Here is a 17452-nt window from a genome sequence, read left to right on the forward strand (position 1 = left end):
CCATTGTCATTTGCATTAGACATTGAGGCAACAAGTAAGACCTTAGTAAAGGAGAGTATATTTTCTAGTTATGTCAAAATAGATTTCTCTGTCAAGCCTAATGTTCAATATAAGTGCAAGGAGATACACATTCAAAAGCAGCAATACCAGGAGAAATTTACATTGTCAGAAAAGCCACAGCATTACATTAGTTCCTTCTCAGAGTTGCTGTGTGGAAATTGCTTTCCAAACTCTAAGCTATCACATAAATATGTGAGTTATCGTTATAATAGTTTAATATAGTAAGTAAACAAAATACAGGCAGACACGCACACCTGTTCATGTCAACATTATCTTGAATTCTCTTCTTTTCTCCAGTCACAAGTGCATTTATTGGCAACCATAGAATGTAAAGAACAGACTGGCTTTATTTTGAGTTCTCCTCTCTTTGTCCCTCATTTACGTACCAGCAGACAACATATATCAGAGCCTGTGGTCATTCCTTTTTTTGGGATGCCATCCAACATCTTTGTTTACTCTCAGTGTGAATTGTGCCAACCATTACCACTGAAAGCACTCTGCGTGGCTCATTTGAATTCTTCCCCCTCTGATTTCTGGTGCTTTTACTCACTGGACCTCATCCGTTCTAGAAATATTCTACCATAAAACTATAAAGTGATTAATCAGAGGGAATATAGCATTGGGTCTTTCAAGGGCCACAGGACATAAAATGCATGATCCATCTTTATGAAGTCATTGGAAAGGTCTGATTTCCTATTTGCATCCAGTCGGTTGGGATTAAACCATGCTTAGAAATGTACACATATACACACACACACAGTCATGCTTGTAAGCACATACACACAAACATTTCATCAGGCTTCTTTTCCTGTTTTTGCCAGCCTTGAATTGCCTTCTCAGAAACATTCATTTTTCTCTATTCCCTTGCTTCACTTACTGGTCTGATGACCTTGAAGCTATTTAGAAAATATGTTTGCTGTTACAGAGGGGTAGCCCAGAGTGGGAGACAGAGAGCTGGTCTTGGAATCAAGAACTATATTCAAGTCTTGCTTCTTGACACTTACTAGCTAGTTATGTGACATAAACAGGTCTATGAATCTCTCTGAGCCTGTTCTGCTTTGATGGAGAGTATAGCCCAGGTTTTTTATATTATCTCTTTAATTTTGAATGTCACTAGGTGTTTTAAACAGGTAGTCAGTTCTCTCCTAAAGCAACAACATTGAATGACCATATAGTACTAGATCTTTGCTGTGTTCTTTTATCATTGCAAAGTAACAGGATCCATGATTTTACATAGTGATACCCAAGTGTGAGATTACCTTACCAATCAATGTCATTATTATGATTCCCAGGCAAGAGGACTGGACTTGTCCCGAGTACGGACATGTGTGGTAGTGGCAGAAGAACGCCCTCGAATAGCCCTCACACAGTCATTTTCAAAATTATTTAAAGATCTGGGTCTCCATCCGCGAGCTGTTAGCACATCGTTTGGCTGTAGAGTTAACTTGGCGATCTGCTTACAGGTAAGTTTCACTAGTGTCATTAGGTTCTGGAATAAAGGAAGTGACAAGGGGATGTTACGTACATACCACAAATCTGAAAAGTTTTTGACCTTTTTATTTTTTTTTCTGGATATGATGCTTAGTTAAGGTTTTTATCATCTTTTCAGTAAATGTGTTTGACTGATCATGGGTGTTGTTTTATTATTTTTTTTAATAGATTCACATTTGTCAGTAATCATTATTCATTATGGGTATTCTTAGCATTCACCCTATCCCAAAATCTTTTAACTTCAGTAACAAGCATGGAAGTTTGTCACAATTTATGCTGTTTTTCTAAAGAATAAACACTTGGAATAATGTATTCATACATCCTGTATCCCTGTCTCTTTAAAGGTTTGGTATGATGTAACTAGGTAAATCATTGTTTTTTAAAGAATTAAGTCACTTGAAGGTTCAAATATCTCCTGTTTTATTGACAATATAAATCACAATCTCAGTTTCATTTCCTTGCCTTGATTGTTAAGAAAGACAGATCCATGAGATAAACATTTATTAGCCTTTATCTACTAAAGAAAATCTGATTTATTATTTGCCTTCGTCATTAGTGTCCTTTCCAACCATATTTATAATCTCTACCTTTCTTTAAGCTCTTTTTTTTTTAAGGAGACACTCCAGCCCATGAAAAAGCTCACATTTTCCACAATTAAAACTAATTAAAAAAGAGAGAGAGAAGGTAAAGATAGTTCATCTTTCCATAAACTTCTTTACAATTAAGTCCCTCTAATTTGCCCTCATGGTATAGAGCTGTAAAGTTCATTCATTCTGTTGCATTTTAAGAAGAAAAGCCAAATAGTGACTTGCATCTTTCTCATTCATTACTCAAACCGCCAATCCTATGTCTCTTCAATTCACAATAAGTGAATTTCTTTTGCTTAATTTTGCCTACCTGTTAACAAAGGCATAATTTTGTTGTTGTTGTTTCTTTCATGGAGTAGGAAGAGGAGGAGCTAACGATAGCGTTGTCTCCCCTGCCCCTATCAAAAAAAAAAATTAAGAAGTAGGGAGGGTCTTGAAAGTATTTTTTAATACTGAGAAGAAAACAGAAAGAAGACAAAAGGAAATAAGACCAGCAGGACAACTTTGAAAGTAACGTATTAAAATTTTTTGTATACCTTAAAAAAAAGGTATACATAATAGATTCAGATTTTTTAAATGTGATTGTATACTTTGATTCTACCCTCTACTTAGAAATGTTTTTTCTCTTTCTCTCCTTTTCCTTTCTTTTGCTGTTTAAGTTCAGAATTTATTAGAAAAAAAAGGCCCACACAACTGAAATGTAATTTTAAAAAAGAAATGTCATGAAGAGAGTCTTGCAAGTATTTCCCCATTTCTACTTATCTCCATTCATGTTTTATTTCATCTCCAAACAGTAATTTTCCCATTTTTCTTTTCTTTCTCTTCTCCAATCTCCAATCAGTCTTCTGCTACAGCTTTTATGTTCAGATAGCTAACCCTCTTATTGCCCTTCTCACATCTTCATCATTCTGTCTCATTCTTAAATTCAGTAACTACTCCAAACACCAATTACACCTTCCTTCCCCAGAGAGTAACTGGGACTCCCCAAGTGAGACTGTAATGAGAAATCATTAGCCAGTAACTTAGCAACAATAATATATTTATTCTATTTCTGTCTCTGCTGTCACTTTGAAATACTCTAGGAAGTCCTTTCACAAAAGGAAAACAAAACAGATTGTAAAAGGAAACGATAGCACTTAGCACTTGTCATCTTTGACATGATTTATAGGCATCAACAAATTAAGATTCACAAACACTCTTATGAAGTAGGAATTGATCAATTTTTACTTCAATTCCAAGTGAAAGAAACTGAATTGTAGTAAGAATGACATTCAGGGGTGATTATTAGACTTTTCAAAAATGTGCATTAAATGTGCATAATTCTCAAGTAAATGGGACTAGACTTCTTCAGATAGCAAACTCCTTCAACTATTAACAAAAAGCATTTGAAATTATAAGAAAAAATATGACTTTTCAAGAACGTAGTTGTCATATAAAGAGAAGTATAGCTCCAAACTGCATTTCCACAGAAATGAAAGGTACAAACTGCCACCTCAGATAAGAGAAGTCATGATTCATTGGTCTTCTTGGTATTGTCCATCATTGCTTTTAAGACTTTTCATGGAATAACAAAAACCTGAACTTCTTGTTTTAAAGGGGAAATGGAAGCAAATGCTTACAGATTTCTTGTGTAATTTAAATGGTCCTCATGGGATACAGACTGCTTGAAGGCATACATACATTTGGAGTATTCACCATGATACAGCAGCAAATGGTGAACTCCCTTTAAACCCCTTAGACTCTGAACAACTTCCACAGAAAATAAAAAAGACTGTTTTACTTCCCTGCCTACTCTTTATACTTATATTTGACATGTAGTACATGAACTAGACACTCCATAGGAAAAGGAATGCGTGTCCTTGTGTCTTTGCTTCTTGGGCTGGTACATTCTTCCTAGCCTATGCCAAAGGATATAATTTTCAGATTTTTTTGTATCATGAAAGAAATGAATATAACAATGATCAAAGGGTCTTTCCAAATTTTAACATTAATTTTTAAAATTAAATGTGTAAACAGGAGAAAAAATAGTAAGTTCTTCCTTATGCCTGTATATGGCACATATGCATTATCAAAAATTTCAAGAGCCCAACTTGCTAGTGCAAGGTCAAATTGAATAAAATGGTATACATAAAGGGTATTCATTCAATTAGATGAGGCCCTGTAGCTGAACAAACAGCTGTCAGATCATGAAGCTAAGCAAAGAGTAAGTCTTTGCTTAAGAAAGCTTTATGTATCATATGATGTGAGCAGGGGTCAATTTCTTAAAGAGTTCTAACATTCTACAGCCTTATGAGCTTCTCCTTGCTGATGATTTATTACTCTACTCTAGAATGCCCCCCCTAAGTAATATTTTTAAGCTTTTAAAGCTTTAGCACAAGGAATCAGACTTTCTATTCTAATGATTAGTCTTCCACTGAATCTCTTTTGGAAAGACTATGTTTGTTTCTATGTAATTAAGAATATGGAGAACAGTTTGTTGGAAAGACCATTGTCTTGAAGACTTGTTTTTGAGTCCTAGTAACTCATGACCTAGAAAACTAATCTGGCCAAACTATTTCTTCACTGATAAAATTGGGAAAGTAATCCATGTTAATGATAATCCTTGATAGCAATTTGTAAACTAATGTATAAGAAAGTATTTTATTTCTTGTGAAGTACCATATAAGAGTAAATTAATAATACATAATATGATGGGGCAGTATGATCATTCTTTTTTATTGTAGTTTTTTATTTAGCAGATATATGCATGGGTAATTTTTCAGCATTGACAGTTGCAAAATCTTTTGTTCCAATTTTCCTCCTCCTTCCCCCCATCCCCTCTCCCAGATGGCAGGTTGACCAATACATGTTAAATATATTAAAGTATAAATTAAATACCATATATGTATACATGTCCAAACAGTTATTTTGCTGCACAAAAAGAATCAGACTTTGAAATAGTGTACAATTAACCTGTGAAGGAAATCCAAAATGCAGGTGGACAAAAATAGAAGGATTGGGAATGCTATGTAGTACTATATATACAGTATGATCATTCTTTTGTCCATTATTGTCACCCCTAAAGAGTTTAGGCTTGAGACAGAATCAGTTGGTAATGGAACGTTCTGGGTTATTCACCTCATTTAGAATGTGATATTATTAAGAATCTACTTTGCCTATCTAGTGACAAGATAATTCAGAAAAACCTAATTTCTGTGATGCTATTGATTCAAGTATTCAGTCTGGGAAAATTGAAGGGTAGTTGTTGGGTGCTCAATCATTTCAAGACAGGAGTTACCCACTGTGTGCATTTTGACACTGTTCTTAGAGTTCATAAGTCATTATTCTTTGACAAAGCTTGACCTTCTCAAAGGAAAAATAGATTTCTTTGATTTTTGCATGAACTTCTAAGATTGTAGGCACTTTTCAAAGAAGATTTAGATGCATAAACCATTTGTTATTGTCATAAAACAACATTTCCCAGAATATCTAGCTGCACAAATGACTTTTAATATAAAACAGTTGTAATTTGTTGAATTTAGTGTTGAAGAGAACATTAAAACGATCACATCCTGACTTCTGTGTTTAATTAGCCTTAACATAAATTTCTCTTAGTGCTGTTAAAAAGTGTCACTTGTTTATTAACCTCTGTTGGAAAGGATATTGCCTGCAGCCACAATTACTCTTTTGAAAAAATTAAGATGAAGAATTTTAGCTTGTACTAGGTTAGAAATTGTGTTCTCTCATAAAAATCTTAGTATCATTCTCCATAGGATTTATGGGGTAAGGGAATTCCCAAAACTTTTCCCTTTTTTCCAAAGCAGATTCAAATTATTTGGGGGGGGATTGAAATACCTTTGGGTTATTTCTAAGGAAACTTTTTGATCTTTACTTTATTACAGATGGTGAATAATTGTCTTGAAAAGAAAGCTGTATTCACAACTTGCAGGCATTTCAAAGCTCAGTGAAATCAATAGCATGAAAATCTTAAATTCACAGAATGTTGTAATTGGAAGTGACTCCAGGGGGTTTCTGGCTCAACTTTTACCTGAAGAGAAATATAATCTCTCTGACAATGTAGTCACCCAGAGTACCCATTACCTACTGGGGCTGCCCTTTCCATTTTTAAGCAGCTCTGAATGTGAAAGTATATGCGGGAGTATGTATACACATACCTGTGCAAATATAAATATACCTGGAGAAATATATATAAGATATGCACTATGTAATACTGAGCTGCCTTCTATCAACTTCTAGCAAACCTAGCTCTACTCTTTATGACAAAGATAAAAAAAAACTCCTTAATGCCTCCTCCACATGATATCCTTTCAAATTCTTAAAGGTCACTGCCATGTTTCAGTGAATTATTTTCTTCTTAAAAACTAAACACCCTCAATTCCTTTCAATCTTATGACCTGGTGTCTATCCAGTCCCTGTACCACTCTGGTCACCTTCCTCTTGATTGATTCCAGCTTATTGGAAGAATTACTTCTTCAAATGTTGCTTCTCAAACTAAATAAAATATTCTGAATAGTGACTGACCACAGGAGGCTCTGGTATCTTCTACTATCTCCTTTCTTTTGAATGCAAGACTTCTATTAACTTAGCCTAAGATTCCATTAGCATTTTTGACTACCATGTCATACTAGTAGTCTCATGTGAGACTTACTGTCCATTAAACCCTCTCTCCCTAGTCTTCTCCCATAAATCTCAAATATGGGCGAGACAAAGCATTAAGCATCATTTGCAACATTGACTATTTTTGCCACAGAGAGGCAGTTCAGAAATGTGACTAATATGTGAATAGGTAATAAAGAACAGAAACATCATGTCATTCACATTCATCCCTTATATCTGCAATTACCAGCCCAAACTCAAGTTGATACAACAGGTACTAGGAAATTCTCAAAAAAAAAAAAAAGAATTTGATGGTAAAGTCACCAGAACCCCCAATTCATACTCCTTTTCAATTACATTTATATTTTTAGACAATTTGAATTAATGGCATTAGACTGAGGTACAAAAATATCTTCAAAATGAGACAGAAGCATTCAATTTTTTCAGTGACCAAGTCAAGAAGGTGAACAAATATAGGTATAATTTAAAATTGGCAGTAGTATGGGTTATTTAAAAATAGTTTCTAAATTAGAAGTTCTGGCTTTGCTATTTGCCAAATCTTGGCTTTGCCACTCTCCTCCTTGTCTGGCTCTGGACAAATGAGAGGGCTGGATTTGATGATTTCTAAGGTGCCTTTCAGTCTTAAATCTCCTGAAATCTAAATACAGGATTTCTGTTTAACCCAACAGCAAGGCATCACATACTGAACATTCTAACTGATGAATGGTTTATTATAATTTACTTTTTATGGAAGGGTAAGTAAATGCCCCACAGCATATGTTTGCATATGGGATGAACTGAAGAGCCATAAAATGAAAACTAATGATGTTTGGAGAATTATTGTCCTAATAATAAACAAACTATATAAACTTATGTAGATGGAAGTTATCTAGCCCCCTTTTATATTATTGTTATCATTATTTTTCTAAGTAGAAATCCTCTATTATTATAATGATAAAAATAATATAGATGTTAATTTGAAAATGTGATTTTACAAATATCATTGGGCCTCATAATGTCTCTATGAGAAAATTACTATTAGTCCCATTTATAACTAACAACGACTCTAAGAGAGACATAAAAATTAAGGGATTAATCCAAGTTCAAACAGAATGTAGCAAAGGCAAGATTTGATCTAAGATTTTTTAACTCCAAATTCATTTCTATTTTCAGCATAACACAGCTTTCCAGGGCAAGAATTAGAAAAACTTATGGAAATTCTCTTACCTCATGGAGCTGGAGTATGCTCTCAAATTTTTTATCTCCCTTAGATTAAGCCTCAATTTTCCATTCTGTTTCAATTCTATTTTTTGGCATTTTATGATTGTAGTTCACCTCTAGTTTTTGTCCAAATAAGCTTAATTCTTTTCTCCTAGAAAGAGAAGAGTCAGAATGCTATTAGGGGAAAGGACACTAGATTGAGAGTGAGAGGTCTGAGTACCAATTTTAGCTCTTTTATTTACTATCTACATATTATATTATAAGTTTTCCCTTTAAAAAAAGTTCTTCTTGAGATTACAACCATGTAAGAGAATTTCTCTCATACTGTTTTTACCACATGAATTTGTATTTAAATATTTCAAAAGAGGTTTTCTAATATTTTACTTAATTCAGGTAATTAGTTGGTTTTTCTGCTCATAAGTAATTTCCAGAGCATACCACCCTGGGTAAGCTGACTATTCTTGCAGCTGGGTAATTTCTGGAAAGCATTGACCTAGTTCCAACTCCAGCTTGACTTCAGACAATGTGGACTCTTAGAAGGATGTTATTTAAATAATTATATTCATCTGGAATGTATGCAGTGTGATTCCCTCTAGGAATACAAAAGCACATCATACATGCCTTCTTTGTTCTTACTCTGCTTAATTTTGCCTCAATATATAAAGAGACAGTGGGGATGGGGTGGGAGGTTGGGTAAGGGAGTAGGGGGGACATTGAAAGGGAGAAAGAAGTCATAGACTACAAACCAGAAGAACTAGTTTCTCTTCCTAATCCTGCCCAAATTTTGTAGCTCTGAGTGGGCCTCTTGGGACTTAAGTGCTCTGTAAGATTAGTATAAAAATGCTTATCCTAATTACCTCACAAAATTGTTCTGAAAGAAGTTCTTTATAAATTTTAGAATACAGTATGTTTCTCCAGAAAAATCACTAATCATTATGGAACAACTACAGTTTCATTGCCCAACTCCAACATTCAATAGATGTATGGTTACAGTCAAATCGCTAAACCTCCCTGAGTCTCCTTTTGTTCATTTCTAAAATGGGAACAACAAAATTTATATTACCTATCTCACAAAGTTATTATGAGAAAAACAATTTGTAAATCTTAAACATTACATAAATGTGATCTATTATTATAAAGGATAAAATATTTAAGAGCCAAAGGGATCATAGCTCATGGAACTAAAGCTATTTGTTTGGAAGAGTTCTCAGAGGTCATCTGGTCCAAGGTTCCTTAAACATTTTCTACTCCTTACCCCTTTTCTCTTGAGAAATTTTTACATGACCTCATGTACATAGGCTTATAAAATGGGTATACAAATCAAATATTTATTGATAATAAATCATAAAGACAATTTAAAAATAATTATTTCATATATATATTTACCATTTATTAAAGATGAAACACATTTGTATAATAAGATGGACATGCTTATTTTTTTCACATAAAGAATTAAATTTTAGTGGAATATTTTATATCTTTTACTATTGACAAATTTTTTGCAAACCCCAAATTCAATTATGGGACCCCATAGGGAATCACAATCCACTTCATTAGATAGAGAGAAAATTGCATCGAAATTAAGTGCCTTTTCTAAGATCACACTGATAGTTGATGTCAGAGATGGGATTTGAATTCATATCTCCAGAGCCAGAGCTTTTTTTTAAATGTTTCATATGTGATTCTTCTGAAACTAAGTCCAGGGTACTTTCATGTCAGTATTTGGGAATCAGTGGAAGAGACAAACTGGAGACTTTACTAACCCTAAATTTTTTCATCTACTTCTGGAAAGTCTTAGTGGTCGGTTTCTCTGCTGTCTTGTGAACAGGTGACTCCTGCTTTGTTTTGATCATTCCAACATGAATTTAATGGTAACCACTTTGGCAGACACAAATATGACATTATTTATAAATATGAGCAATCACTTGGTGCTGAGGAAATGAAGGAAGGAGATATGAGTTCAGATGCTTTGAGGAAATATTGGAAAAATGTCCCCTGGCGCTAGAAGAGGCTGAGAATGAAGAGAAAGTATGCACAAAGGACCTTTTGCTATGTGGCATGGAGGCAGACCATGCAAGAAGAAGTAGCATAAAGAAAACTTCCTTCAATTTCACAAACAAATCCAGTAAGAGTAGAATAGGTACTGCTCCTTGCATCTTTCTCTGTGTTGGTTTTGGGATTTCCCTGAGCAGTATTGCTAAATTAATGTAGTTGTATTGCTTTAGAGGTGAAAGACCAACATCAGCATTTTTTAGTATAAGTTTGGATTGCCATTTCAATTAAGTAAGTGATTAAATACCTGGGCCAATAAAATTGAAACCCCATTTATTTTGGGAAAAACAAAAAACCAAAAAGGCTTCCTAAAATGAAATTATCCACTAACATTGTCTTTGTCTTTAAAACCACTTAGCTGTTTGTCCACAGTTATTTGTTTATTACCATCTCTTCTGTTGCTCTACTACTAAGATGTTGACATCTCATTTTAGTTTTTTTTTTTAACCTTTAATGGTACAGTGGTTAATTTTTAAAATTTCTGTAATTGACATTGTTTTTGTTCTTTTTTTTTCATTCTGTTCCCTGCTTTTTGCATTTTCCTCCTTCCATTCCCACTTTTACTTCCCATTTTAATCATTTGGGGGATTTTATGTGTTTTTTTTTGTTTTGTTTTTGGTTTGTGGTCTGTTTGGTTTCTGTTTTGGGTCTGGTGTTCTCTCTTTCCTTCTCTCCTGTTGTCCTTGCTATCCTGCTGCTATAGCCTCACAGGCTGGGGAAGCTGGCTGACCAGGTAGGGAATTTTCCTGTTCCCTCAATAGCAATACCTACCTTATCAGCTTCCAAGAGTGGGACAGACTAGAAGTTGAGTCTGGAGATTGAGGGGTTTAAAAATCCTTTGGTGCAACAGTGCAGATGGCCCAGGGCTATTTAATCTGCTCAACCCTCATCAAACATTTCACCTTTGTGACAAAAGTTCCACTTCCATTGAACATAACCAATGGTGTGTGTTAATCTCATCTTCCATCATTTTCACTGTTAGACCCATTTTATGTTTCTTTTCAAAATTGACCAAGTCCCAGAAAATCTGTCAACAGAAATACCTTTTCCTCCCCCACTTCCATTCTACATTCAATAAACCATGTTGCATTACTGGAAACATGTAACTAGCTCTCCACTCGGCACTAGTCTGTTACACAGCTGAGTATATCTAAGTAGATTTGCGTAGACTCCTGGCCAATTAGACCACTCTTTATACTGTATATTAATGTAATCTTCATTCTAAAGGCTAACCTGCATGTGCTGCTCCTTAGATCTTTCTCTGTCTTGGTGTTTGGTTCTCCATAAGAAACATTGTTAAATAAATAGAGTATAGAGTTAATAATTCATGAAGAAATTTAGTTTCTTTGTCTACCATTGGTATGAAATTAGATTTTCCCCCTAGAGAAAGTGTAGTTCTACACCTAATACCAGCTGATATTTCTACAGGCATAAAATTGGTAGTGGATGGGAGTCAAAGAACAGTTGAACTCAAAGGTCTAGCCTAATCTCCACACATAGTATGAATCCCATCTATCCTATATCAGATAAGTGGTTATCCAGCCTTCTCTTGAAGATCTCCACTGGTGGAAAACTTGCTGCCCTTGTAGACATTATATTCCATTCAATATTAAGTTGACATGTTAGCCTTTAATTTCTACTCAGCTGGTCCTTGTTCTGCCTTCTAAGGGTGAAGCAGAAAAAGCCTAACCCCTCTTCCATATGACAATCTTTCAAATTCTTGAAGATACGTTTTTTCCTCTACCCTGAGTATTCTTTTCATTAATTTAAACATCCCCAATTTTATAAACAATATTCATAGCAGTTTTATATCACATCACCCTTACCACTTTTCTTCAATAAATTCCATGTTTCTCCTTCAAAATAGCACAAATTGCCTGTGTGGAATCCAGGCTTGTCTTAGTGAGACTGAATGGAATTACTGTCTCATGTTATGTTGTTTTATGTAGTGTGGCTATTGCAGAGATTCATGGAGCCACAGCAAAATGTCAGAGGCAATAGGATTTAGCCAAGGTGTCTTTCTAGTTGGAGAGTAAAAACAAAATAGCAAGGACTTAATGTTGGACATTCAAATAATAATGAAAAAAAGGAATCATCCAGTCACAGAGACAGTAAGGATTCATTCCTAGGCACCAGGACTAGCCAGTCATATAGGAAAAAAGTTGATTTAGATACCATAATGTCCCATCCAGCTGAATAGGGCTTGTGTAGACAACTTCTGTCATAGAAAAGCTTGAGAAAACAGCTTCTAAAGTAGTGGCGGGAATATCGGATCACAGAGTTGTAGGATTAGAAGGAACAAAATAATTGCTTTTTACATCTTTCTCCTTAATCCAAGTCAGTTCATGTCATGTGTTCTGCATTAATATCTTGAGCTCTAAATACACACCTTTTTGGTGCATGCAGTGAGAATTTCTCAGCAAATCATGCTTCATATTCTTGACAACCTGCTTCTATCACCCAAATGTTTTCTAAAGCAGTCCCAGCTTTCTTTTACTTGGTAAACTTTCGGCATGCCTCTTATAGTACATGATTTCCATAATCCATAACCTCGTTGAATTAAGCCTTCTGAAATGTCCACAATTATGTTGATAAATTTCCTTTTTGAGACTAATCTCTTTGAAGTTCTGATCATCAATCCCAAAGGTAGCAGGTGCCTCTGGGTAGGTATGGTTTTATGCATTTTTTCTAATCATAGATGGTAAACATGCCTCTACAAAAAGTAAGCTTAATTGATAGTTACATTACATGCTTTTATTTTATTGGCTCACTAAAAGGCTGTAAGTAAAGTGGGGAGCACAAAGAAGGAGCACTTGATAGGGAAATCTCCTTTCCATTCATAATTCTGATTAACTAAAACATGTCCTTGTTTACAGGGAACATCTGGACCTGATCCAACCACTGTGTATGTTGATATGAGGGCACTAAGACATGACAGGTATGACGACATCCTGTTCTTGTTGCTTTCCTAGCATTCAGATACCCAAACATACAAAAGAAAAAACACAGAGATGGAAGTTATAAATGTTAGTCAATCCAAAGGAGAACAAGGATCTCAATAAGATGGAAGGTGGAGTTTCCTGGCCAGGAGGCAGAATGCTGGTACTTTTAAGCATTGTAAAGCTTCACCACATTTTAAGCTTTGGAGTTAACACGCCCGGTGGGATAATAAACCTCTTGAAAAACAGCACATGCTGTACAGATGTACTGCAGATGCTCCTGCATAATAACCAGGAGCGATTAAAGCTGCTGAATTGGACAATCTCACCTTATAATCATCACAGATCTTCAGCTGGTCTATTTAAAGTAGCCACTATTTTGCCCAACAATAAAATACCAAATTTTGTGCTCATCTCTCTATTTTCCCCCACTAAAAGAATATCCTTTAAGTAAGTACTGGGCAGCCCCAGCTGTGAGGCTTTTCTAATCATTCTTAGGAGAAGGGTTTAAGAGGTAAATTACCTCTTGTAGGTATATAACACACTGTCTCTCTCTCTCTCTCTCTCTCTCTCTCTCTCTCTCTCTCTCTCTCTCTCTCTCTCTCTCTCTCACACACACACACACACACACACACACACACACACACACGTGCTTGCACTCTCTCTTTCTCTCACACGCGCTCTCTCACTCGCTCGCTCGTTCTCTCTCTCAATACATATATGTATATATAGGTTTATTGCTTATAAATACATATATATGTGTGTATTTATACATATATATATAGGTTTATTGCTTATAACTAGAAGAACCATATATAGTTTTGGGGTTTGTTTGTTTTTTTTAATCAGTATTGCAGTGAAAGGTCTCCAGAGAAAGAAGGAAAGGAATAAGGAAGATATGAGCAGAAGCAACTGATGGAGCTACAAATGCAGTGCTAGGCCTGGAGTCAAGAAAACCTGACTTCATCAGCATTAGATTCTTACTACTTGTATGATTATGGTTGAGATGGTTTACTTTTATTTGCCTCAGTTTTCTCAACTGTAAAATGGGGATAATAATAGCATCTAACTCTCATGGTTGAGCTAATATTTGTAAAAGTGCTTAACATGGTGCCAGGCTCACAGTAGGTACTATATAAATATTTATTCCCTCCTTTAAAAGGAACCTCTATTCCTACAGAACAGAATCTAGTTAATTGTCTTGTGGGAGGAGAAGTTTCTTATCATTTTCATTAAAGACTTTGGGGTAAACTTTATTTTTTAATCAGATTGTAGTAGAAAGGGTCATATATCATTCTCATTGTCTGATTATTATTAATAGAAACATTTCCTATTATGTTAAGTGCCTGAATTAGTGCAGAATCTATAAAAGATGTTTGTCAGAGCTCTTTGGTATTTCAGATATAGATTTTTATAGTGGAAAGGAAAATTAAAAATCAAGTCTGTCCCCTTTGGTTTATCAGCAAGGAAATTGAAGCCAAAAGAATTTGTGCCTTGCACAGGGTCCATCACTATTCTGGTGCAGAATTCCTTCTGTGGTAACCCAATGCCTCAATTCTGAGTTATACACTGTGACAAAAGAAAAGCTATGACATCGTATCCCAGGCAGCAGATAATCGAGACATTTTATGTTACACTTTGAAATGTGCTTTTTTTTTCTTTTTATCCATCCAGGAATGTTAACCTTCTTAGTTTGATGTAGTTAAAAATGAGTTTGCATTCACTTATCTCACTCTAGCTGGACTAAAGTGTAATGACTCAGGCTACTGGGAAAATGAGCCTAGAATTAAAAACCTTCTGTATATGTTCTGTAGAGTGAATGTGTCTCACATAGATAATTGAGCCATGTGTATTTGTGATTTCCCTTAATTTCCGAAATACGGTTTTATTATTTTTTTATTTTGTTTTCTGAGTCATAGGATTGTAGATCCAGAGGTAGAAGAGACCTCAGAGAATATCTAGTCCAAGCTCCTCAGTTTATAGATGAGACTTCAGAGAATATCTAGTCCAAATCCCTCAGTTTATAGATGAGACCCACACACGTTAGGATCACATTAGTAAGTAGAAGAAGCTAGGCTTTGAAGACAGGGCTTCTAACTGCAAATCCAGCGTTCTCCACTCTGGTACTCTGAAGTCATTAAAACACAAACAAAAAACCCCTCTTCATTTACTTTTTATTTATTGATAAGTGATTCACCACAACTGATTCTTGTAAATGGAAACATTTCTTTGCACTGAGTTCCTGACATTGAGATTTGTCATTGCCCCTTTCTTAACTCAAATAAGCTATACAGATGTTACAGTATTATAAATTATAAATTATATAGTATACAGTATTATAAATTTAAGTATTCAACCTTTCTGGTCTGTAAACAGGCATGTATGTTACTTAGCAAAGTGTTTCATGTTTAGATGTTCTAAGAATTACCCTTAGAATATTTAAATTTTTTTTTTCTGATAGGGGATAACAATATTCAGAGGTTGGCAAAATCCATAAAGCAGGTTATGTTGTACCTAAGACATCGACCCTAGTTCTTTAGAGGAAAAAAATTACATTTCACTCAAATTAAATTAAAGGAGTAGTTTTAGGAAATCAATGTATTTCTCAAGTTATCTCAGGACAATTTTTAGGATAATAGAAAAAAAAGACTCTGGAGTAAAAGATCTAGGTTAAGATCCTTAATACTTGTGTGACCTGAGCCAAATCTATTAATCTTCTGGGATATCAATTTTGTTCATCTGTAAAACCAAGGGATTGGATTAGAAGGCCCTTCGAATTCTAGATTTCTGCTACTCTGTTGCTAATAGACCCATTTCATAAATTTGGGACACTTCCCTCCCATTAAAAATTATGTAAATAATCTATAATGGGACTATTACTTCTTTATGGTGGGATTAGGCACCTGCTAGGCTCAGTTTGACCCAAGGTTCAGGAGGACTAGATCTTAGTTTTACTTCTACTCTTTATTAGCTGTGTGATCACCAGCAAGGTGCAAAAGCACTTAGGTAGTCTCAGGTGTCTCATCTGTGCACTAGGAAGAACAGTATTTGTATTTAGTTCAGCTAACTACTACGTGGAAGACACTATACTATTTGTTTTACAGAGTTGTCATGAAGAAAGCATGTGTAAACATTGTTCCATATAAATGTGAGCTGTAATTACTATTTTATTATCAAGGAGATTTAGTTACTGATGTACTAAAAGGACTTGGGCATACGGCAGTTTCACATGTTAAAGCAGTCCCAAGTGTTTCTTAGGAGATACAGTGCTATTTATATTGAAGCACTAAAAATACATGACGAAAATCTAGGAACAAAAAACAATGTCAAAGGCTCTTAAATTCAGAAGAACTCAATCCTGCCTGAAACACAGTTCAGAAACAAGTGGAATTTTAAAAAAAATCCAACAAAATATTCACTCAGCTGCACCTGCAGCCCTGAGTAACTATTCTTTAAAAAGTCAATACTATCTCATTAAAACACATATGCCTCGGTGACTCACATGTAATACTGTATGTATTATAGCCCTTGAGGTAGGTGAGAAAAAAATTAATGCACTAAGACAGCGCTGATAAAGACTACTGACCTTTAGAGCTTTAGAAAAAAAAAAGACTTCCCTTTCAAGCAGCTGGCTCCCATGGTGTAGCAACTGAAACAGATATTTTCTATGCTCTTAGATTAAGCAGCCTGATGTGAAGGAATACCAGGCAGGGCAGATCTCAGGATATAGTTCCTCTGCCTCCACATCCTCCTTCTGGGGAGATAGATTACCAAGATTATCATGAAAAGAAAAACTAATTCATTTTGTGTAGCAAAAATCAATCAACCAAAAGCATTTGTTAAGCTTCTACTAGTAAATGTCATCCATTCTGTTAGGTGCTAGTGATACAAAGGTGAAATAGTACCTATGCTCAGGATGTTTTTATAGTCTAAGTGGGGCAGACAACATATATAGACATAGGTACATACAAAATAATAGTAAAGGAGGGACAAGCATCTGAGGGAACAGGAAAGACTTCATGGAAATGGTGGCACTGGAGTGTAGCCTTAGAGAACAGGAAAATTTCACTCTCAGGACAGATGGGGGCAGGGTTGGATTTCTTCCATCCTCCTGATGATGAGGATCTAGATGATTCTCTGTTCACAGGGAAGCCAGTCTGCTGCTGGTATGCTGGTGAGTAGTTCCATACTGACTGTGCTATACTGTGCTTGCAAGATTGGCTATACTCCCCCCAAATGCATCCCTCTGGTGGATATCTTTCTCTTTAGCTCATGTGATTCTCAGAAAACACATAGACCTCTAGTCTGGCAAAGACTCTGCAGCTAGAAAGCTCCTGGCTTTACACACCCAAGGTCACCTGTGTATTGAGATGATGCTTTGGAATAGGACTCTGTTCAAGGTGGTGACTCATACCAGTGAAGTTGTGGATCCATCAAAGCATCTCTGAACTTATTCTCCCAAATGGGGCTTCTTCAAGGTCATCATGTTGAGGAGAATGTATTGAT

General features: G+C 35.3%; 1 protein-coding gene across 8 annotated transcripts in view; it reads left to right on the forward strand.

Annotated features, from left to right (window-relative positions):
- The window catches only part of DIP2C (disco interacting protein 2 homolog C), a 578672-nt gene that overhangs the window by 514937 nt on the left and 46283 nt on the right, over nt 1–17452 (forward strand). For 5 of the 8 annotated variants that reach the window (XM_074267253.1, XM_074267258.1, XM_074267255.1 and 2 more), the window contains 3 exons: nt 1353–1523; nt 10711–10740; nt 12884–12945. In XM_074267253.1, the coding sequence (XP_074123354.1) occupies nt 1353–1523; nt 10711–10740; nt 12884–12945 (263 nt within the window). The remainder of the gene's footprint in view (nt 1–1352; nt 1524–10710; nt 10741–12883; nt 12946–17452) is intronic. The other 3 variants (XM_074267256.1, XM_074267254.1, XM_074267259.1) reach the window with 1 other exon arrangement.

This window comes from Sminthopsis crassicaudata, chromosome 5 (assembly GCF_048593235.1).
Source record: "Sminthopsis crassicaudata isolate SCR6 chromosome 5, ASM4859323v1, whole genome shotgun sequence".
NCBI classification, from domain to species: domain Eukaryota; kingdom Metazoa; phylum Chordata; class Mammalia; order Dasyuromorphia; family Dasyuridae; genus Sminthopsis; species Sminthopsis crassicaudata.